Below are 23,205 nucleotides of genomic sequence, written 5' to 3' on the forward strand. Positions count from 1 at the left end.
TAACTGCAGATTGTAGATGACTCTGGAGTCTTTCAGTTTCTGTGGTTAAATCAGCTATATTTACATGGAACTGGAACGTGGCACATAGTAAATGCCAAAATTTTGCCAAATATCAATTGTTGCTGGAGTACTAAACTAACTGCAATTCCCTGTTGTAACTGCTAGTGAAAAAGTGCAGATTTTAGTATGGTGTGAAATGTGGAAGGGATCCAGGTAATGTCAGGTTCTTCATTTGTTTTTAGGTGGCTTTCAGATTTCTTAGAGGAACACAAGTGATCATTATTTACACGGCACAAAAGTACACATGCTCAGGCCAATGTGACTTGTCACTGTATTCAGAATGCCAGATCATTGCACATCAGATATGGATTGATGAGATACCAGCCCACGCTAGGTCACTAATTACCATATTTGTGTTATGCAGATAGGTCTAAAGTATGGTTTCCTTATCTTCATGTTCAAAGTTAAAGTTTCTTTACCATCTGTAGTTCTGTTTCATTATTTTCATTGTACTATAATTATCTTCGCTTGAAAATGAGATGTTTAACATAAGTAAAACATTTCAGGTATTGAAGTCTGTCTCCACTTCTTAATTTTAATCATTCAGAGTGGAAACCACATTTATGTGGTCTATCACTCTTGTTTTTAACAGAGCTCACTGGTTATAATTTACATATTTTTCCTAACTCGGAGATGTCATCGTCTGATGCATTTGGGGCTAATTGTGAGGCTCTGGGTTGTTTATCCCTTCTGATGTTTTCAGACAACTTTGCTTTCTCAAGTTCTTGAGCTTTTTGTTGGTGGTGGTGGTGGTGTGTGTGTCCCTTTTATCACTGGTAAACATGATAGGATTATCAGAGTACCAGTCTCTAGAAATCTTTCTTTGCTTCCGATTTACTTAAAAAAATTTTTTTTTAATGTTTATTTATTTTTGGGAGAGACAGAGTGTGAGTGGGGAAGGGGCAGAGAAAGAGGGAGACACAGAATCCCAAGCCAGCTCCAGGCTCTGAGCTGGCAGCACAGAGCCCAATGCCGGGCTCAAACTCACAAACTGTGAGATCATGACCTGAGCTGAAGTTGGAAGCTTAACCAACTGAGCCACCCAGGTGCCCTGCTTCTGATTTACTTTTAATATGGAGAAAACATAAGCAAACTTCTGAGCATTCTATTTAAGGTATGAATGTAAGTGATGACTCCTGTATTATGAGAGAAGTACTGGAGCTTTTGTAGTGTGATTGGCAGTTTGTCTGCTGTGAGAATCCTTTTCTCCTTGGTTTTCCAAGTCTCAGCTATGTCCTGCTTCGTTGAGAAGGCTGAATAACAGCTTAGGTAAAAGTGAGCTATAACACTATATTGTAATATCCAATGATATTTGACTATTCACTTTCCTTCTGTTTGTTCCGTTGACCTTTGTTCTCAGTTTCTCCATCTTCCTCCCATTAACTGCATTTTCTGTTTGTTACCTCTGTTAATGTTCCTTTTATTTATTTATTTTAAATGTTTATTATTTATTTTGAGAGAGAGAGCACATAGGAGTGCATGTAAGAGGTGGGAGGGGCAGAGAGAGAGAGAATCCCAAGCAGGCTCTGCACTGTCCGTGCAGAGCCCTACGTGTGGCTTGATCTCACAAACCTTGAGATCATTACCTGAGCCAAAATCCCAGAGTTGGACGTTTAACCGACTGAGCCACCCAGGTGCTCCATGTTAATGTTCTTTTTAAATTCAGTTTTCTAGGGGCGCCTGGGTGGCTCAGTCGGTTAGGCGCCTGACTTCGGCTCAGGTCATGATCTCACGGTCTGTGAGTTCGAGCCCCGCATCGGGCTCTGTGCTGACAGCTTGGAGCCTGGAGCCTGCTTCAGATTCTGTGTCTCCCTCTCTCTCTGACCCTCCCCCACTCATGCTCTGTCTCTCTCTGTCTCAAAAAAATAAATAAACATTACAAAAAAAATTAAAAAAAATAAAATAAATTCAGTTTTCTAATTTATGGAATACACCTTAGTGTTTCTACTTTTCTTCCTTTTATTTTGATCTTTCTGCTTTTTCCCTTTTGTTTTAGATTTTTTTTCCTATAATTTTCTCTCCCTCCTTTTTTGTTTGATATATTTTTTGTTTTTTTATTTTAGTTTCAAGATAGCATTTAGAACAACTTAAACAATACTTGTACTTTTAGCTTGAAACATTTCTTGATTGGTTTTTTCAGATCTCTCTTAAGAGAGTTTCTGTCTCCAGGTAATGTTCATTTATAGAAATAGTTCACTGTTATGGCCATTAGGGACTGTATCCTAGATTCACAGTTAACTGGGATCACATTCTAAATACCAGTGATTTATAATCAGAATACAGACTTTAATTATATGCCTGATCAAACTTAGTAATGTCAGAAACCCTAAAAATAACTCAGAGAACAAAACTTACAGACTGTAAAGCCTATTATTTATGAAATCAGGCTTGTCATTTAATTTATGGGATTTATTTACTTTGTCTAATTCTGCCGTTTGTTTTCTAGGAAATTTAGTCTCTTATTCAGACCTCATCTGTCTTGCATTAAAAGATAGGAGCAGATAATTTGGGGCTCCTGGGTGGCTCAGTCAGTGGAAGGTCCGACCCTGGATATTAGCTCAGGTCATGATCTCACGGTTTGTGAGCCTGTGTTGAGCTCTGTGCTGACGGTGCGGAACCTGCTTGGATTGTCTCTTTCCCTCTCTCTCTGCTCCTCCCCCACTCATACTTTCTCTCTCTCTCTCAAAATAAATAAACATTAAAAAAAAGATAGGAGCAGATGATTCATGTAATTTATATTTAAATTCTTTAAAAACCTGCCACTCCCATTTTGAATGACAGCCTAACCTAACAGAATGTATCAGGGAGACTGTGAAAATATCCACATCCATTGACTCAGTCTGTTTCTTGAGTTTACCCTGAGGAATTAGTCAAGAGTGTGCCCTAAGTTTTATGTATATTTGTTATGACATTTTTTTATAATATGTGAAAGCTTGAAACAGTTTTAGTGTCCAAAGCACAGAACCCAGTTACAGTCTGGGATACTTACATGATTGAATGTAATGTCCTCAAATATGTGTTTCAGATCAAAATGCATAAATGTCATATAGTTTTAGGCAAAAATTTATTACGCACATAGAAAAAGAAATAATATGCCAAAATGATAACAGGCATTTTTTCTGTGTTACAGCATAAAAATGCTTTTGTAATAAGAATAATTTATATTACTTTTGGTTTTGCATGTTTCTGACATACCGCACTTTGAGTAGTCAGAGAAAAGATGGCCTGAGTGCTGATTATGCCCAGAACTGGCAGTTCTCAACGACATTTCAATTGCTTGCTTCCTTCATATTTTACTAACAGCCTGTGGAGGGGCCATCCTTTGCAGTTCTAATGAAACAGATTCACTTGTTTAAAATTTAGCTTCCTCTGCAATAGTCTTTTAACTGCCTGTCACTGCATAGTTATCCTGGCTGGTTTCTATTAACCATCCTTTCTCATCATTAGATGGAAATGACGGTTTAATTTGAATGAATGATGCCCACATTTGCATTTCTCGTATAACCAAAATGTTCTAGAACTGGAAGCAAGTAAGAGATAAGTCCTAAATCAATGTTTTGTCAAAAGGGAGGCCTAGAGGGGTGCCTGGGTGGCTCAGTTGGTTGAGCGTCCAACTTTGGCTCAGGTCATAATCTCGCGACTCTGTGAGAGTTCGAGCCCCGCGTCGGGCTCTGTGCTGACAGCTCAGAGCCTGGAGCCTGCTTCTGCTTCTGTGTCTCCCTCTCTCTCTACCCCTAACCCACTTGCATTCTGTCTCTGTCTCTCTCAAAAATAAATAAACATTAAAAATTTTTCTTTTTTTTTTTTTTTTTTTAAAGGGAGGCCTAGAGACTTGTCTGAGGTAGTTCCTGGCTGAGTCAGCACTAGAGGTCCAAGGCATTCAGACTCCATCCTCTAGCCTCACTCTGACTTAATGAATGCTGTAGGACTGTTCATGAGTTTGGGAATAAAATATTCATTTGGATTTGGTTACATACAGGTATTTATAAATATACAGATGTGTATACATGTTTTTGTGGGTTAGATTACTCAATTGGTAGAAAGATGACAGGCGGTGAGAATCATTTGCCAGGGAAAGCTAACATATGAAAGAAAATGGCATTCTGTTTATAGACTTGAATCTTTATTGTAAACAACCCTATCATCTTGCAGAAGTGTATGATTGGTTATATGGGGAGAAAAAGAGTGGATAGATGCAATGAGTAAAACCAGGGTCATTATCACCAGAATAAAAGGTTGAAACAGATGTGATGATGGTAGAATAGTAGAATTATTTTGCCATTACACAAAAGACAGAATGTTTTTTTAATTTATTTATTTATTTTTCAGAGAGCGTGCACGCGTGAGAGAGAGCATGGAAGGGGCAAAGAGAGAGGGAGAGTGAGAGAATCCTAAGCAGGTCCTGCGCGATCAGTCCGGAGCCTGATGTGTGGGGTTCAGACTCACCAACTGTGAGATCATGACCTGAGCTGAAATCAGGAGTCAGCTATTTAACTGACTGAGCCACTCAGGCAGCCCCAGAATATTTTTTAAAGTGTGTATACATATACATTTAGGGACTTGATTGTGGGTTTTTCACAAGGGAGAAAGCCTACATTTTAATCTGGAAACATCTAATGGGGAATTAGCATAGCTTTTTTCAGAGGTATATAAATAGAAAAAGAATTACTGGGGAAATTAACCAGTGTTCTGGGAAGTAATTTAGTCCCTTAATGCCGAAGGGGTTGAGGGCTTTAATTAGAGGACTAGTTTAATTTTTTATTAAATTTTATTGTCTCTTCTTTTTTTTAATGTTTATTTATTTATTTTGAGAGAGAGAGGGAGAGAGAGCATGCCTGAGCATGCAAGTCGGGGAGGGGCAGAGAGAGGGAATCCCAAACAGGCTCTGTGCTTATAGCACAGAGCCCAGTGTGGGACTTGATGTCACCAATGATGAGATCATGATCTGAGCCAAAATCGAAATCAGACCCTTAACTGACTAAGCCACCCAGGCGCCCCGCTCTTACTTACTACTTTGGTGAGATCTTTGTATTTGTATATAGTAGAGCACAGTAACTTCACTCATTGTTATGCTTCATTTAAGATTAAAAAAAATTTGCAGTACTTTTTTACTGTTTTTCGTACAGATCAAAGAAGCCTAATCTTTTAAAAAAAAATACTTTGTAAATCAATAACTCAAACAATAATAAATTAACTTCACTGTGCCTTCAATTTGGGGGTCTGGCAGTATTTCTCTTATTAAATCAAACAAAGAAACATTTTCTGGTTCTCTTATAATTGTAACATGGCCCTATTAAGTGATAATTTCTTTTTTAGTGAATTTTTAAAAAATTTACTCTGAATATATTATAGGACATAGTAACTAAGTATAATAGAAAATAATACTTTTTTGAGGGTAAGGTTGGTCATTTTATTGTCAGTTATTTCCTTTGTTACTCTGAATGAGTTAGGTATAGATGTGTCAGTGCGAGTATATACACAGATGTTTTTGTAACTGTGAAGCTGTAGATACGTGTATTTATGTGCTGGGCAGCTAAAGTTTCTGGTCTTGGATATTTCCACCATTTAGTTAGCAGGTAGAACTTAATAACTTGCTAATTTATCAGTTATTGAATACCTTGAGTGGCAACAGAAAACTTAACCGACAGCGGCTTCAACACATGGGGATGTATTTTTCTCATGTAAAATTAAGTCCAAAGGCAGGTGGGTCAGAGTTGGTACCATGAGTTAAGGATGTCATCAAAGACTCAAGTCCCATCCTCTCGTCCTGCTCTGCCATATGGCTTTCCTCCTTACGTTCATAACATGACCGCTGCATGCCAGGCCGCACGTTCTCATTCGAAGCAGAGAGAAGAAAGAAGTGCCTCTCTCAGGAAAGCAGAAGCCTTCCCAGAAATCCACTTTAGAGTTACCTTGTACAAGAGAGACTGGGAAGTCGTTTTTCAAGTGGCGCACATTGCCATTCTCATCACCGTCAGGGTTCAGTTGGGGAGCAGGCAGGGGAAGGTAGATACTGAGTAGTAGGCACGTTGCCACATCCCATATCGACCCTTTGTTTTCGTTCAAATTTTCCTCATAAGACTAGCACCCAGCTATTTAAAAATGAAGTTAGGGGTGCCTGGGTGGCTCAGTTGGTTGGGCGTCTGACTTCAGCTCAGGTCATGATCTTGCTGTCCATGAGTTTGAGCCCGGTGACGGGCTCTGTGCTGACAGCTCAGAGTCTGGAGCCTACTTCGGATTCTGTGTCTCCCTCTGTCTCTGCCCCTCCCCTGCTTGTGCTCTGTCTCTCTCTCGCGCTCTCTCTCTCTCAAAAATAAATAAACATGAAAAAAAAATCTTTAAAAAAATAAAATAAATACATAATAAATAAATAAAAATGAAGTTACTATGGTCTCCCCTCCTTCAAAGGGCATCACTTTTTCACATAATTGGCAACATCTTCAAAGCTCTGTATCTGCAGTCCTGAGCTGTGGCCCAGTACTCCGGTTCTAACTACCTGCAGGATGGTTCTGCCTGGACATTTGCTGATTGGTTCAAATACACTTATGTGCAAAGATAAATATTTGTATCTTCAGGGTTTTTTTTTTGTTTTGTTTTGTTTTTTAGTCAGGGTTGTCATTTTCCCAAACTGGAAACTTAGAATAATAACCCTAACTTCTTAAATTCCTTTATTCCCTAATCCAGTTTGCCATCAGCAGGGGTTTCCTGCATTGAAATGTCTTGGAGGTGACCCCCCCACCCCGCCCTGACCTTACTGTCACTACTGAAGTTCACACACTCGCTACCTCATTTGTGCCTCCTCCACAAGGTTTTGTAGCTGATTTCCCCAGTCCTGTTCTTCCTTTTTTATCCATTCTGCTGGTCACTAACGGTCTCATTTTACAGAAACTTAGCTTTCTAAATATCTTTTCCCTTTGTAAGAGTTTTTAAACCAAATTCAAAGTGATTTCCTCTTTCAAAGTTTTCTTTCATGCCAGATACGTTTCTTATTCTGTCTTTATTTCCCTTTATTTCTCAATCTAAATTGTCTCTCACTGAAGAATGTAGTACACTGTTTCCTGCTTTACCCCCCTCCCCGCCCCCCCCCCCCAAAAGATAACAAATTCCTGCCATAGACACTTGCCTCCTCTTCTCTGGTTGTGTCCCCCCAGCCCCCACCTCCAACCTCTTTTGACCTCATCATTCTATACCTTTCAAGGCCTAGCTTCTAATTCCTTTCTTTTAGAACTTCCCTGACAGTTACTGCCTATGTGTTTTGTAACTATTCTAAACTACATTTTGAAGAAGTGTGGTGTGATGGAGTCAGGGAAGTATAACTTTAATGTGTAACTTTAAATCTTGACTTAGTTACTTACCAACTTCTTAACCCTAAGCAACTTAACCTTTCTAAGCTAGTTTCCTTATCTATAAAATTTAAATAATTATGTGTCCACACATACACCTTTTTGTGAGAGTAAAATGAGGTATTGTTTAGTAATGTATAAGGCACTTAGTATTAGGGATTGTTGCTTGAAAACAAAAACCCAGGATAATAGTGTCTTAAACAAAGCTGAAGTTTATTTTTTTCTTATATAAAAGAAGTCCAGGGTTAGGTAGTCCAAGGCTGATGTGGTATTTCATCTGGGACCCAGGCTTTCTCTACCTTTGTTTTCTACCATTCGAGTGCATGACTTCTGTAACAAAATCACAATTACCACATAGTCCAAGGTGGCTGTTGGAGCTCCAGCCATCATAACTACATTTCAGATAGCAAAAGGAGGAAGAGGATAAGGAAAAAAGGGCCTGATTTCCAGCTTAGTCAGCTTTCTTTAACCAACCTTCCTGGAAGTCCCTCATAGCCCTTCTGCTTATAGTCTCATTGGCTACCACTTAGTCACATGACCATGACTTGCTAAAAGGAGGCTATAAGTTTTAATCTCTTAGTGGGGTGCATTGCTGTACAAAATAAAATTAGTGTTCTATTACTAGTAGAAACGAGGATAATTAATTTTGGGTGGCTACAGGCAGCCTCAGCCATGGTTACAACCTGTTGTGGTGCTTGACAAATAGACTTAACAGGCATCTTTATGTCTGTTCTTTCTGTTCCACTTAGTGTCAATTTAACACTTAATTCTTCTTTGCTTCATATGTATCTTTTTTTTTTTTTTCAGCTACACTGAAAGTTTCTTGGGGGGTAAAGACCCCCATCATACTTCTTTGTTGTGTTTCATAACACCTAGCAGAATGCTTGGCACTTGGACCACATAGAAGGAACTTAATATTTGTTTGTTAATTAATTGGTTTTATCTTCCACTAGGATTGTAGTTCTTTTAGCCTCTCATTGAATCTCCCCACCCGCCATGAGTATTTAATACTTTTTCTCCAGCTGCAAACTAACAGCTATTTAGAGAGCATATATTGTAGATTTTCATTCCTTTGATACTTTCTTGTTTTTTAATGTTAATGTTTTTTAAAAGTTACTCTGTGGAGTTGATGATTTAACATTTTATCTTTCTTTAGTTAATATATTTCAAATGTATTTTTTTTTCTACACCTAGTGCTTCAGGATAAATACCTCGAATTAAACCTAAAGAATAATGCATATATAACATATATCAATTACATATATATCTGTTCTATACTTATTAATTATGTATAGAATCTGACTTTTTAAAATGCCACACTTGGCAGGGCCTCAGGAAACCATTTTTCTGTGCATGTTTAACTCACCCATTTGTTTATAAGGAAGCTCAATACTTTGAAAAAAAGCTTAGGTCACATTTCTCTGACACATTGATTTTGAGCTGCTTGTGATTTTTCTTTTTCTCCCCAACTATGGATGAGAAGAGAAGAAGAACTAACTGGAGAGAGAAGACTCTCTCTAAGAAGATAAAGAAATAGTATTACTAGAAATTTCTTTCCCATCTGCTTGAGTCAGACTTTATGGTAAAAATAAGATCTTATAGTATCAAAGTATCTTGGGGTAGAAGAATTTATAGGAGTTCTTTTTATTCTACTTTGGAACTCACTGAATGGAATATTTTAAACATGTTTTATGCTTCCTTCAAATTTATTCCTTCACAGGAATACATTACATTAGTAGCATATGAATATATAAATATAATACAGTTTCATACCCCCAAATCAATGTGCTAATATATTCATAAACCCAAGCATGTATATGTCTTATATAAACACATACATAAATGCTAAGAGATAAAGGTATGTTGCTACAAATTCTTCTTGGAACAAAGTTTGTTATAAATAAAATAAAAAGTATATATCATTCAGTTATGTACACTCAAAAAGAGGAGGTAGGTAGACATACATGAATGTTAATTGGGTTTAATATTTAGGTAGATATTAAGTGGGTGGGAGAGAGGGCTGGGCAGTAAAGGAACTATACAATGTTAATAAGAAGGAGAACACATATTAACTAAAAGTCATAATAGCTTTATGGTACTTTTTAATGGTACTTTTTGACTAGTATACAAATAATATAGAGTCATTTATAAAAAGTTTATATTTCTTTCTAGTTTGACTTTATTTGGTTTTGTTCTCATAGATGTTTTCTCCCAGATGTCAGATTCCAATGGCTTAATGATATTTAGCAAGTTTGACCAGTTTCTGAAGGAAGTTCTGAAGCTCCCAACAGCTGTCTTTGAAGGGCCATCTTTTGGTTACACAGAGCACTCAGTCCGCACCTGTTTTCCACAGCAGGTAAGGACAGTTTTGTAGAATCTAGGACTAGAAGAGCACTCATCCATCCCTCTGCCCTTTATTAGATTTCACCAGATTGCTTCTAGTCTAGGGACATAAAGCCTTGGGTAGAGGAGGGAAAAGAGCTTTAAGTGGGAGGGGTGTGAAAAAGAGAAAGAGGGCAGACAAAAAATTCACCTACGAATTCTGGTTTGGGGAGAGGGGAGTCTTTTCTGGAAAATGGTAACATATGTAAAATTTTAAATTACCGACATCTTAAAGAAAAATGTTGAAGATGAAGTGCTTATATTATTGCTACTGGACATATATTACTTGCCTGAATGAGTTCTTTCAACTGTGAAATAGAAGAATTTTGGCGTAAAACTCTATACAATACTGGGCCATTGTTTTCTCAGCACCAAAGACAAGGAATGCTACACAGCTCTCAGCTGCCAGCTCAAAATCTCTCGAGGGTACACTCTCATTTTCATGTGAAGGAACGATAGACTGGGTTTCCTCTTTATTTGTGAGTGTCCTTGTGTGATCCTGCCCTAGAGATTGTATGTGTGAATTCCTGAGATCTTAACTGTGTCTCAGGGGTCTCCGAGCAGAGTGGATGCTGGCAGTAGCTCCATTTGTGCAGGTAGACATGAGATAAAAGGAGCTTCATGCTAAGCTTAGAAAGTTCTGGAAAGGGGGGAATTACTGAAAAATCTGTGTTAAAACTAATGAGCAAAAGATTAATGGAAGTAGGATATTGACATAGTCTGAAAGTATCTCCTCATAAGATATTTAGTTTTTATTTAAAATTTTTATTTATTTGAGAGAGAGAGAGAGAGTGCATGCATGTGTGCTCAAGCAGGAGAGGGGCAGAGAGAAGGATCCCAAGCAGGCTCTGTGCTGTCAGTGCAGAACCCGACGTGGGGCTCAATCCCATGAACTGCGAGATCATGGCCTGAGCGGAAATTAAGGATTGGATGCCCAACTGACTGAGCCCCACCATAAGATGTTTATTAATTATGAAAGGAAATGTAGTAACATTAGAAAGTTACTATGTTACAATAGAGAAATCTGTCAGATTGACATTAACCGAGTGATCAAAGTCCCTATCACCGGCGAAGGGACAGACTGATATCCTTGCCTCCTGAGCGGATGCACCAAGATGTACCCAGTATCACTGTTGTGGTACTTGGGCCAGAAAAGCACAGTCTGAGTCTCCTCTTCCTTTTTTTTTTTTCCCCCATTTTTAATGTTTGGTTTTATTTTTTACAGTTTTATTGAGATGTAATTCACATATAACATTGTAAAAGCTTAAGGTGTACAACATAATGATTTGAGATCTGTATATCTTGCAAAACATTTATCACAATAAGTTTATTAACATCTGGCCTGAGTCTCATCTTGAGGAACCATCTGACAAACCCAACTGAAGATAGTTCTACAAAATAACTGGCCTATACACTTTAAGAATGTCCATGTCATGAAAGACAAAAAACAAAACAAAACAAAACAAAACAAAACCAAAAAAACAAAAACCTGTTCCAGGTTACAGGAATCTAAAGAGATAAGAAAAACCCAATGCAGTTTATGATCCAGGGTTTCCTTTTTGTTATAAAGGACATTGTTGGGACAATTGAAAAAATCTGAATACGTTTTGTAGACTAGATAGTAGTATTTTGTTATTAAATGCTAATTTCCCTATTTTGATATTTGTATTAAATTATGTGAGAAAATAACCTTGTTTTTAAGAAATATAGGTATTTAATTTAAGGGTAAAGGGGCATCTCTTCTGCAGTGTTAACGTTTGAGAAATCTTGGTAAATGGGGAATTTTTTTGTAATCTTATGATCTTTCTAGAAGTCTGAAATTATTTAAAAATAAAAAGTTACCACATAAAAACAACAAATCTAAAAGTTTGAGAACTGAAAGAACATCGTAAACCAGATCCTTCTGATCTGTGATACTTTGATTCACAAAAGAAGCAAAAACAAACACACACATACCTTTTTTTTTCTTTCACATTTCAAGTTAAGAATTCATATTTATTTGAACTCAGACTTTCAAACACTATTTTGTAATTTGTTTAGAGATTACTCATTAGCTTTAGCACCGAAAGTGGCACCCATAATACTGGTGAGTTATTTTTAGTAAGTTCTGAGGAGATGTTCTTCCAAATTTGTACATTCTTTGGCTTATTGTTTTTGTGGAAATTTGCCTCTACGCATACTTTATCACTTTCTCAGTATAAATGACAATATCAGCTTTTAGCATAGTAAAGATAGCTCTATGCTTCATTTTATTCTAGTATAGTTTGCATTTTCTCCATAAATATGCATTTCTAAATGAGATGAGGCTTTCCATACATATGCTGGTACAGGAATGTCCTTCAGGTATTAAAATGCCCTGAAGCGATGTGAGGATGAGTGTGATAAAGAAACTACAAACATTTTCCATTGATTTTAATTTGTTTTTTAAGTAGGCTTCATGTTCCATTGTGGAGCCCACTGTGGGGCTTGAACTTACAGCTGTGAGAACTGAGTTGAGATCAAGAGCCAGATGTTCAACTGACTGAGCTACACAGGGGCCCCAGACAGTTTTCACTTAGAATTCCTCTCGGTGTTACTGCTTTAGTAGTACCGTTACATTAAACGGTTGCCCCCACAATACTCTGGGGTAATCATATCTGATGTACATGTGGCTTTTCACACAAGATACTTCCTGGAGGTCAGGCTAAAACTTGATCAAGTCCTGGAATGCTACTGTTAAGTAAAGTGTGTCAGAATGAATGGGGAAGGGAATTTTTACAAAGAAGTGTCTGTGAAGAGTAACATCTGACCAGTGGATGGCAGTTATGTGGGGTTTTAAACCTAAAGTAACCTTTGATCTGATTGTAACGTGAGGACTATAATGAGAATCTAGTACTGGAACGACAGTTTAAAATGTTGAAGAATATACAGAAATTTCCAGCTGTTAATCCTAGGAGTGCTCTCTAGGATTCTCCAGATCACCTTATGCCTTTATTGTGAGGCTTTTGAACTTACAGCTTGGCTGTTGCTTCTTATCTGCCTCTGATTCCTATAAAAAACTCAGTCTGTGCTTTGGTATGTGCCAAATTTGAAAAAGTCAGAGCAGCATCTCAGGCTAGAGGAAACTTGAGATTTCCGTGGTCTGTAAAGATGGCCCAAAAAAGGACCCTCAAAAGAAAAAGAAACTACTGATAGAATGACCAAAAATATGAGACTTTGGACAGAGGTTCATGCAGCAAGAGTTAAATCCAATGAGTTTTGGGTTTCTTTTTGAAAATGGGCTTTTCCCGTATGGTTTATTTTCCTACCTATATGTTTTATTTATTTATTTATTTATTTAAAAAAAATTTTTTTTTCAACGTTTATTTATTTTTGGGACAGAGAGAGACAGAGCATGAACTGGGGAGGGGCAGAGAGAGAGGGAGACACAGAATCGGAAACAGGCTCCAGGCTCTGAGCCATAAGCCCAGAGCCCGACACGGGGCTCGAATTCACAGACCGCAAGATCATGACCTGGCTGAAGTTGGACGCTTAACCGACTGCGCCACCCAGGCGCCCCCCTATGTGTTTTTTAACACGAGTTAACTTACCCACCATCAGATAGCGAGAGAACAGGGTCAGTGTAAAGTGGAAATTGCTCTGTTGACTCACATGCAGTTTTCCCAGCATATTAATGTTCTGGGCTGAGCAAACAAGTGATCACAATGAAACAGAATGTAGGACTGTTTTAAGAAAGAAGTGGAAAACCTGCAGAAGTACCTTTCTCTGGTGAAGGAAGCGGCTGGTTTGTAGGATTCATGAACTGCTTCACTTTCTGTAGTATTATGGGGTGAAACTGTGGATGCACAAGAAAGACGTGTGAAGACATTGTTTTTAGGACCCCTCACACCTGTGCTACAAAAATTGATTGATGGAGTTAGCTATTCCCTGGAGCCCGTATTTAGTTTTGATAAAATTGATCTGTCTTAGAAGTTGTATGCCCTTATTTTAAAGAAGGGAAAAAAATGACTCAGGACTTAGGACTGAAACGTATCATCTGATAGTGACCTTGTTGGCAGTGCCTGTGAGAGATTTAATTGTGCTATTAGTGTTGCTATTGTTTTGTTAGTCCTCTGTTTACAAGGTGGCATCTGTTTTTAGGTTTGTGCCAACCCTGTTTTTTCTCACATACCTTATTTTTAAATCCACTGCTTTGCAGTATGTGCAGCTTTTCAGTGATGTCTGTGTTGCATTACAGGAGAAATTCTTGAATTTTTCAAATGATGTGAAGAGAATTACGTGTTTCTTTATTTTAATATAGCTTGAATTCTTTTTTAAAAAACAATTTTGCCTGCTTTTCACAAACAGACCCCCAAAAAGATGTTGGACTTAACATAGTTTTAAAAACACAACAAATATTAAAGGCATTTATAAGCTAATTCAGCAGAACACATCCACTGGAATAGCTAAAATTCAGACTGACAACTAATGTTGGTGAAGGTTTGGAGCGACTAGAACTCTCATACGAGCCACTTTGGAAGATGCTCTGGTGGTTTCCTATAAACCTCAATATCAAAGATTCTTTTATCAGTTTCATAAGCATCTGAGGTGTCCGTAATAAACCACTGGAGTGAAGTTAATTCAAGAAATAGTATGCCTGGAATTTGCTTCAAAATATTCCAGACTGAAGGAATGGTGAAGGCATAAATTAAAATTAGTCATTATTGAGAATTGTTGAAGCTGGGTAACAAGCATATTATACTCTTCTCTCTACTTTGGTATATTTTAAAATTTTTAGAAAAAATCTAGCTGTTTTTTTGTGCTAATGATTATTGTCTGTATAAAGCACAGTGTTAACATAGCACGTCAAGTCTAATATTTTGGTGGGTAGACCAGGTGTATTGATTTTTCATTGTAAACTAACAAACTGACTTTAGAGACTTAAAAGTTATTAAAAAACAAGCAGTGAATATGTTAAATCTCTCCCCAATTTTTCTAAACTTCAGAGTTTAAGGATGAGTTCTGATTGTCCTTAAAAAGATGATTGCTATTTGTTGTGCTACTTATTTTTTAGGTTCATATTGACTTTAGTTTGAAGTGTTCAGTCCACCCTGCAGAGGATCTTAAACTTGATGTCCATCTTTATGGAAGACTGAATGAGTAGGGGAGAGAGGGAGATGGGAAGGGAGCAGTGCTCTTTCACTGGGTGTTGCGGGACTCTCCGTGATTCACGGGGAGGCGGGCAGTGGGTAGAGATGGGATTACATTATCACCAGTGGATTTTTCAGAACAGCAACAGTATTTCTTGTGCCTGGAGATGTCCTCTGGCTATACTTTGATCCACATATCCTCTTCTGCTACATGCCAAAATGACTTTTCTCCCCACTCCATCTTTGAAGTGAGACATTTTCTGGATATTCTGACTTTGTTTTCCTGGACGTTGTATAAAGTTTGGTAAGAATTACCTGGTGTGTGTATATGTGTATTTCCTAGGAATTCCAATTAAGCGGATTTTACAATCTCCATCAGCAGTCCCTCATTACCAAGATAATCTAGTTGGGTAATTACCATGTTTCATTGATTTGAAGACACTCTTTCACACCTTACCATCTCTGATATCCAGGTACCTCATACAGACAATAATATCTTACAGTTGCACTTGGCCAGTAGTTATGATGGGTTGTCTTTTCTTGCACATGTGTGAACTTGGTCAGAGCTGTTCCTGTTGTCACTTCAGCTGAATTATGTCCACGTTTGGTCCTGCATGTGCTGTCATTTCAAATGATATTAGCTCTCACTGAAATGCCAATAACCCCTGACCTTCTTTCTCTCCAACAGAAGCCCTCATATTTCATATCCCAGATAAAATAGCCCTTCTTCTTTGATGCTCTGAATCTTTCACTGTAGGATTAATTGTTCCTCTTCTGCATTCCCATGGCGTGTTATATCTAGTTCACTTATGCCCTGAAGGGATACACCTTGATCTCCTTCAACTTTGTATCCCCGCGACTAACAGTGTCTGGAAAATGATTGATGCTTACTAGAGATTTGTTGGATTAAATGATTTAAATCAAATATGGCATGAGAAAGTGTCTTGGTTTGAATTCTAACTGAAAGCTTAAATCTCATGGATGTATCTGAAACCTTGTTGTTGTTTTCATTGAGATTTTTATTCTGTGATTTTCTCAAATGAAACAGTCTTTGCAGTGAGGAAAATATAGTATTTCAGAAGTACTGAAGTTTTCCCCATTTTTTAACCATAATAAATAAAATCATCTCTAACAAAGAGCACAGCAGGGGTGCCTGGGTAGCTCAGTCCCTTGAGCGTCCAACTTTGGCTCAGGTCATGATCTCACAGTTTGTGAGTTCAAGCTCCACATTGGGCTAGCTGCTTGTCAGCACAGAGCCTGCTTCAGATCCTCTGTCCACCCCCCCTCCCCCGCCCTTCTCTGTCCCTCCCTTGCTTGTGCTCTTTCTTTGTCTCCCAAAAATAAACATTAAAAAAAGAGCACAGCAGCATGATATTGTTATGTCATTACAAAGTACTTTAATTTTTCAAGTTCAAAATAAATTTGTGATATGGTCAAATTCAGTGTCTGATAATAATCAAAAGGCTGACCCATAGCACTGGTCCTATAACCAGTTAATTTATGTTTGTCCTGGTCAGACAAAATATTTTTAACTCTACACAAAAGTTTGTATAAAAATATATTTTTTTTAATTTTTCTTTAACATTTATTTACTTTTGAGACAGACAGAGACAGAGCATGAACGGGGCAGAGAGAGGGAGACACAGAATCGGAAACAGGCTCCAGGCTCTGAGCCATCAACCCAGAGCCCGACGCGGGGCTCGAACTCCCGGACCGCGAGATCGTGACCTGGCTGAAGTCGGACGCTTAACCGACTGAGCCACCCAGGCGCCCCTGTATAAAAATATTTTAATCTAGAAGACTTTAAAAACATTTTTAAAAATGTTTCAGGTTTGTTAACCGTATGTCATTCATGGTTTTACTGATTACCAAGTAAGTCAGAGCAATGAATAAGAAATACTTACCTGTTGGGGAACGTGGATGGCTCAGTTGGTAGAGCATGTGACTCCTGATCTCGGGGTTGTAAGTTCAAGCCCCACATTGGGTATAGAGATTAAAAATAAAAGTCTTTAAAAAAAAAACTTACCTGTTGCCCATAAGGAAATAGGAGGTTTTAATGGAAATGATGAGGCTGGAAATTGTACCTGTGATGACCCAATGCTAAACTAATTTACTTGTTTTCTCATGTTGTTTTAGTGATAACTGGATTTCTTATTTTTAAGGGGTGGTCTCTACCCCCTTTTAAAACAGGGAAAATGTAGTCATGGGTAGAGGGAAGGAGATGAGAATGGCTCTAGGGTAATAATTGTCAGTATTGAGGATTAGAATAACAAAGGGCAGGAAGGTAGGTGACAAAAAGAAATGCTTACTTCCAGGGAAAAATATATATGAGTACACACAAGGATAGAAACAGCCTCAGTGTTTTATAGAGGAAGGCAGAGATAAATCATGGCATCTCAGCTCAGTGGATCAGGCAGCTGTTAAAATGATTAAAAATGAAGACCTTGTAGCAAAACAATTAGTATTTAAAAAAAAGTTAAGTGAAAAAACATTATATATTTTTATCTACCCTATGTACATAATTACATAGAATCATATGTACATTTACAGGGAAATATAGGAAAATGAGAATTGTGGGAAGCAGTTTTTGTAATTTTGTTGTAGTTTTTGTTATAAATACTGTGCTATAAAAATAGAGAAAAATGCGGGGCACCTGGGTGGCTCAGTCGGTTGAGCGTCCGACTTCGGCTCTCACAGCTCGTGGGTTCGAGCCCCACGTCGGGCTCTGTACTGACAGCTGAGAGCCTGGAGTCTGCTTCGGATTCTGTGTCTCCCTCTCTCTCTGCCCCTAACCCACTCGCATTCTGTCTCTGTCTCTCTCGAAAATAAATAAACATTAAAAAAAAAAAAGGTTTTTTTTTAAATAGGGAAAAATGCAAAGAATGTGTTCAACTCAAGGATGAAAAACAAAACAAAAAAGATAAAAGTGCTAACTGGTCATTTACACAGTTATTTACTAAGTCACGGAATATTTGAGCTGAGAAGTCTAGCTCGGCAGTTCTCAAACTTTTTGGTCTCAGGACCTCTTTACAATAAAAATTATTGAGGACCCCAAAGAGCTTTTGTTCATGTGAGTTATTTCTAGTAATAGTTCTATACTAGAAATTAAAATTGAGAAATTAAAGATATTGTCGTGTAAAAATAACAATGAGAAGTCTGTTAAATCTTAAATGTTTTTACGAAAAAAAGCTATATATTTGAAAACATTTTTATGAAAAAAAGCTATATATTCAAAAACATATTTTTATGAAAAAAAGCTATATATCCCAAAACAAAAAAATTTAACAAGAATGCCATGATTCTACATTTTTACAAATCATTTTAATATTTGGCTCAGTTGAAGATAGCTGGATTGTCCTATCTGCTTATCCTTTCAATCTGTTGTGATACGTTGTTTTAGTTGAAGTGTAGAAAGAAATCTGGCCTCGCGTGGCGAATAGTTGGGAAAGGGAGGAGTGCTTTAGTAGCTTTTTCAGATGGTTGTGAATCTGCCGCCTTGCCTCTGGAATGCCCACTGTTTGCCTATAAGAGAATGAGATTGAAAAGGGCAAATAATGTCTGAGAATTCTATGAAAATAGCCCCAGCCTCAGGGACTCATTGAAAATGTTTTAGGAACCAACAGGGCAGCTTCTGAACACACTTGAGAACTACTGCTCTGCCCTTTGATAGGTGACAAAACTGAAACCAGAAGGGTAAGCGATTTTCCCCAAATCACATGGTTTATTGAAGACACTACTGGGACACAGTTCTGGTTTCATTCCTCATGATTTTGGAGGACTTCACATTACAGTATGACCTTAGAACAACTTTCGTAAGCTGACCCTGAGCATTTTTATCAGGGTCTAATGAGATGTCATATATAATTGTTCCTTTTCATCTCGAAGATTAAAAAAGAAGCCTCCATGATAGGTGAGTCAAAACTTTTTAGAGAAAGTAGCATTAGAATTACAGGTAGACTTGTAAAAATTAATTTTAATATTAGATATAAAATAACAAATTAGATATAAAATATATAGAAATATTAATTAAAACATACATTTAAGTTTTGGTTGCTACCTCTTGCTAGCTAAAAAACACTTCTTAGTATCTTCTTTCTCAGTAATGTTACGGGGACACTTTTCATTTTTTTGTTGCTTTGTTACAGTTATGTGCATATCCATAGGAAGAGGCATTTTCTATATCTGGACCTCCATTCAAATGTTTGGTGACTTTCTGGTTTTGTTTTTAATGTTGTTCACTCATTCCTCCAAGATTCCACTGAGGTGTCAGAAACGTTAGGGACTTGGATGCCTGAGATGGAAAACACTTTGGAAAACTTTATTTAGCCTAATTGAGTAGATATTTTTCAAATTTCACCCACGCATGGGTATCTATAAAGGGCCTTTGTATGGTAGGTTCTTACTATTATCACCCTCATTCAGCCCTCTTGCTCGCCCCTTCCCTCCCTCAATTCAGTGTTGGCCTCCAGCCTCTGTCCTGAATCTGAGGCTTTCCTTCCTATTTCTTCATCTTTTTTGAGTTTTATTGCAAAAGCCTTTCTTGCTCTACATCTACTTTATCCTCCCTTTTCTGTTCCCTACTTACCAGTTTCTTTTTTTTTTTTTAAGATTATTCTTAATAAGAATTATCTCCAATTTACATACAATGAAATCAAGATTCTCATAGTTGCCAAACAGATACACAGAAGTGAGTCTGTAGTCTCCTGTTTGCATGATGGAACCATCACTGCAAAGGTGTCACGGTGGATCAGATACAAATGCTGGAGGTCGCCATCCTCCTGACTAGCCACCCCGGTGCCTTCACTTGTTGCTTCCAATTTGAGGTGAACGGATTAGTGATAAAAATCACTTGTTTTATAATATACTGGCAAAATCTTTGAGTCGGCTCTAACCAATTTTTCCTTTTTTTTTTTTCCTTCCTGAAATAAAGTATTTTAAAGTTTTATGGGGAAACACTCCATTTCATATACCCTGTTTTTCACCTCAAGAAAAGGTGGTGGGACTGAGAACGTAGTTACTTGGGAGAGTGAGATGAGATTCTGGGTGCCTTTTGGTGTCCACATGCTCCAGTCCTCATTCCCTCCCCCTGCCTTTGAATGGTGGGCCCAGGGCTTGTTAGAAAAGCACTACTTACTGGGCCTGTATCTCCTGCTCTCCTGTGTTCACCCTTTTGTCTCTGCCCTTCTTTAGGAATAAAGTTGGAAGTGGGGGCCTCCGTGTCCAGGTTATAATCACAGAGCTCTCCCATCTAGTTGTAAGACATTCCTCTTTCCTCCTTTTTTCTTTCCTTTTTTGGAGCAGGAAAGGTGCTTTGTGGGTTAGAGGAAATAAGGAAAATTCATTAATTTGAAAAATTTTGATAATCTGTTCTATCTATATCTCATGACTCTATTTTTTCTAAACTGTTTTCTCATTTTTTTGTATCCAGTGGAATGTAATTATACCGGTGTTTCACATACAGTGGAAGCTTCGTATGTATTTGTTTAAAAGAGAGAAATAAAGATGAAACAGAAAAATGCAGTCTAGCTGGGGAGATGATGTAATGGGGGGGGGGGTGATGGACATTGGATGTTTAGGCTCTAATTTCGTCCAATTCTTCCCTTTAGTTTTCTTTCTTTCTTTCTGTACAAGAAAGTTGTTAAATGATGTTTAAGAGTGTTTGCCCCTCACTGCAGTATTTATTTAGTGATAACACACCAATGTTACGAAATGCTGGAGATACGGTAAACAATAAATGGAGTAGTTCTGCTTTCACTGATTTTTTTAATGTTTATTTATTGTTTTATTTTGAGAGAGAGAGAGCGAGCGAGAGCAAGCATGGGAGAGGAGCAGAAAGAGAGGTAGAGAGAATCCCGAGCAGGCTCCACACTGTCAGTGGGGAGCCTGACTTGGGGCTTGATTCCATGAATGGTGAGATTATGACCTAAGCCAAAATCAAGAGTCGGGCACTTAACCACCTGAGCCACCCAGGCGTCCCTCACTGATGTTGTTTTATAATAAGGTGTGGGATGTCTGTCTCCCCCACTGGTTAACATAAATAGTAGTTTGAAGGACAGCTGAGTTCCTGTGCTGGCTTTGTGTCCTATTTGAGTAGGACCTTCACAAGTCATATAAACGCTTCTTTATTTTCTCATCTGTAATATGAAGTTAGTCATAATACCTAACCTATTTACCTGGTACAGTTGTTTTAAGACTCAAAATAATGTGTGTGGAAATGCATGTGACTATTGTAGTGACATACGGTATATTGCATTGTCTCTAGTAATGTAAAATATTGTATTTTGCTATGGACTTTCACAAGGAATTCATTACAACTTGGTTGGGAGAATTCTAGATCAACGTAATTTTGGAATTCATTAATAATATAAAGTATGTTTGCTCTTCTTCTCTTTACAGAAAAAGATCATGCTAAATATGTTTTTAGACACAATGATGGCCGATCCTCCCCCCCAGTGCCTTGTCTGGCTACCTCTCATGCATAGGCTTGCCCATGTTGAGAATGGTAAGCGGAACTTTTATCATTCAGTTTCTTGTGCTATAGGAGATACACGAGCTGATAGTATTTTGTAATGTCCTTAGCTATTGCCATTGAAAATTATAATTGACATTTGTTGTCACTCTGTCATTTGGATTTGTGATTTTAGCTTTCAAAAGAGGGATATTTCTTTCTTTTTTTAAATTACAAGTTCATTTATTTTTTTAATGCTTATTTTACTCTTGAGAGAGAAAGAGAGAGAGACAGACAGACAGAGCATGAATGGGGAGGGGCAGAGCGAGAGGGAGACACAGAATCTGAAGCAAGCTCCAGGCTCTGAGCTGTCAGCACAGAGTCCGATGCGGGGCTCGAACCCACGAACTGTGAGGTCAGACACAGGTGAAGTCAGACACTTACCCTACTGAACCACCCAGGCACCTCGATGGATATTTATTTCTTAAAGAAAAGTAAGGGAAGGGGACTTATTACTTAGGGTACCAAGAAATAGTAATATCAAACTTTGTGGTTCACACTCTTGGCTTTTCCCCCTGAGATTTCAGGTGATTGTTTTCTACTTGAACCGACCTGATTTACCCATGCCTTCCTTTTTTCCTTTAATTTATAAAATTCATAGTTCTAAAAAATTGCACATATGCAGTATCACCCACTAAAATTATAATGCTTTTAGAGTAGTTTCAAGGAGAATAGCTAAGGTAGGGTTTGGTACTTCATACATCTTTACTTCTTCCTTTACTATTTTACCTTGAATTACTCTTGGTATCTTTTCCAGGAATTTGACTAAATCTGTTTTGCTTAAAATGACAGTTATCTCTTAGTAACTTCTTAATTTTTTCTTCTGCTGTTATCCATTTATCTCATTGTTTAGGTTGTCTGAGTTTGTTAAAGGAAAGGCTGAAGTTTTTTATGTAACCTCCCTCCTTCCTCTCGGGGCCTTTGCCTGTATCTTATTCCGCCAAAGAGAACCAGTAACCAGTGAAAGGAGCTAAAAAGCAGAGCCCTTTTTCCCTTTGTAAGAATGAAATACACTTCCATACTCTTTTTATCTTCTCTCTGTCCCATCCATGTCTTCTGTTTTTAAACCTCTCAGCCTTTTGCCCCACTGTGGCTTTAGTTCACAGGTACCTTAGATTCAGGATTATTTTCTTAAAGGTCTAGAATCTCTTGACTAAACTAAAACAGTTAAATAATTTTTTAACAAGATTTTTGGATAGAGATTTATACTGTTAAATTATTACAGTATTATTAGTTCTTTTGGAGGCAATACTTTTAACCTGAAGTGTTTTAGTGCTTTTATATTCAATTTGTTTTCATGAAATCATTTTGTATTTGCTATGCCAAGTAGAAAGAATCTCTTTTGTTCTGATTTTTTTGTTATCATTGTGAACATTTTATTGTTACTTTGTATATAGTGTATTACTTGTTGATTACATTCTTATGAGGTTAGTGATATTTTCCTCAGCGACAGAGAAATAGTATGAACTCATTGCAATATCTTAAAAATAAAACATGTTACCTATCACGGCAACATTTATCTACATACCTTAATTTTTATGGCGGGAAGTAAATTCTAAAATTATGGTATTTCTCTATATTTCTATATGGTATTTTTGTTGTTGTTTGGGCTTTTTCTATGGAATTCATCGCTGGAGTCATATTGAAGTTACTATTAATAAGGACAGATATCTATTTGCTTAAGCAGAAGTTGCACTTTTTTTATTGAAAAATCCAAGCATATAATATATAAGAAGATACAACATGATGTATTCTTCCAAAAAGAATACTTTTACCAAAACTTGATCCTTTGTACATAGGTGAC

At 37.5% G+C, this 23,205-nt stretch overlaps 1 protein-coding gene across 23 annotated transcripts in view; it reads left to right on the plus strand.

Annotated features, from left to right (window-relative positions):
* Positions 1-23,205, plus strand: part of DTNB (dystrobrevin beta) — a 214,652-nt gene that overhangs the window by 32,708 nt on the left and 158,739 nt on the right. For all 23 annotated transcript variants that reach the window (XM_045054854.1, XM_019827822.2, XM_045054839.1 and 20 more), the window contains exons 5-6: positions 9,605-9,759; positions 21,290-21,395. In XM_045054854.1, the coding sequence (XP_044910789.1) occupies positions 9,605-9,759; positions 21,290-21,395 (261 nt within the window). The remainder of the gene's footprint in view (positions 1-9,604; positions 9,760-21,289; positions 21,396-23,205) is intronic.

This window comes from Felis catus, chromosome A3 (genome assembly GCF_018350175.1).
Source record: "Felis catus isolate Fca126 chromosome A3, F.catus_Fca126_mat1.0, whole genome shotgun sequence".
In the NCBI taxonomy this organism is placed as follows: domain Eukaryota; kingdom Metazoa; phylum Chordata; class Mammalia; order Carnivora; family Felidae; genus Felis; species Felis catus.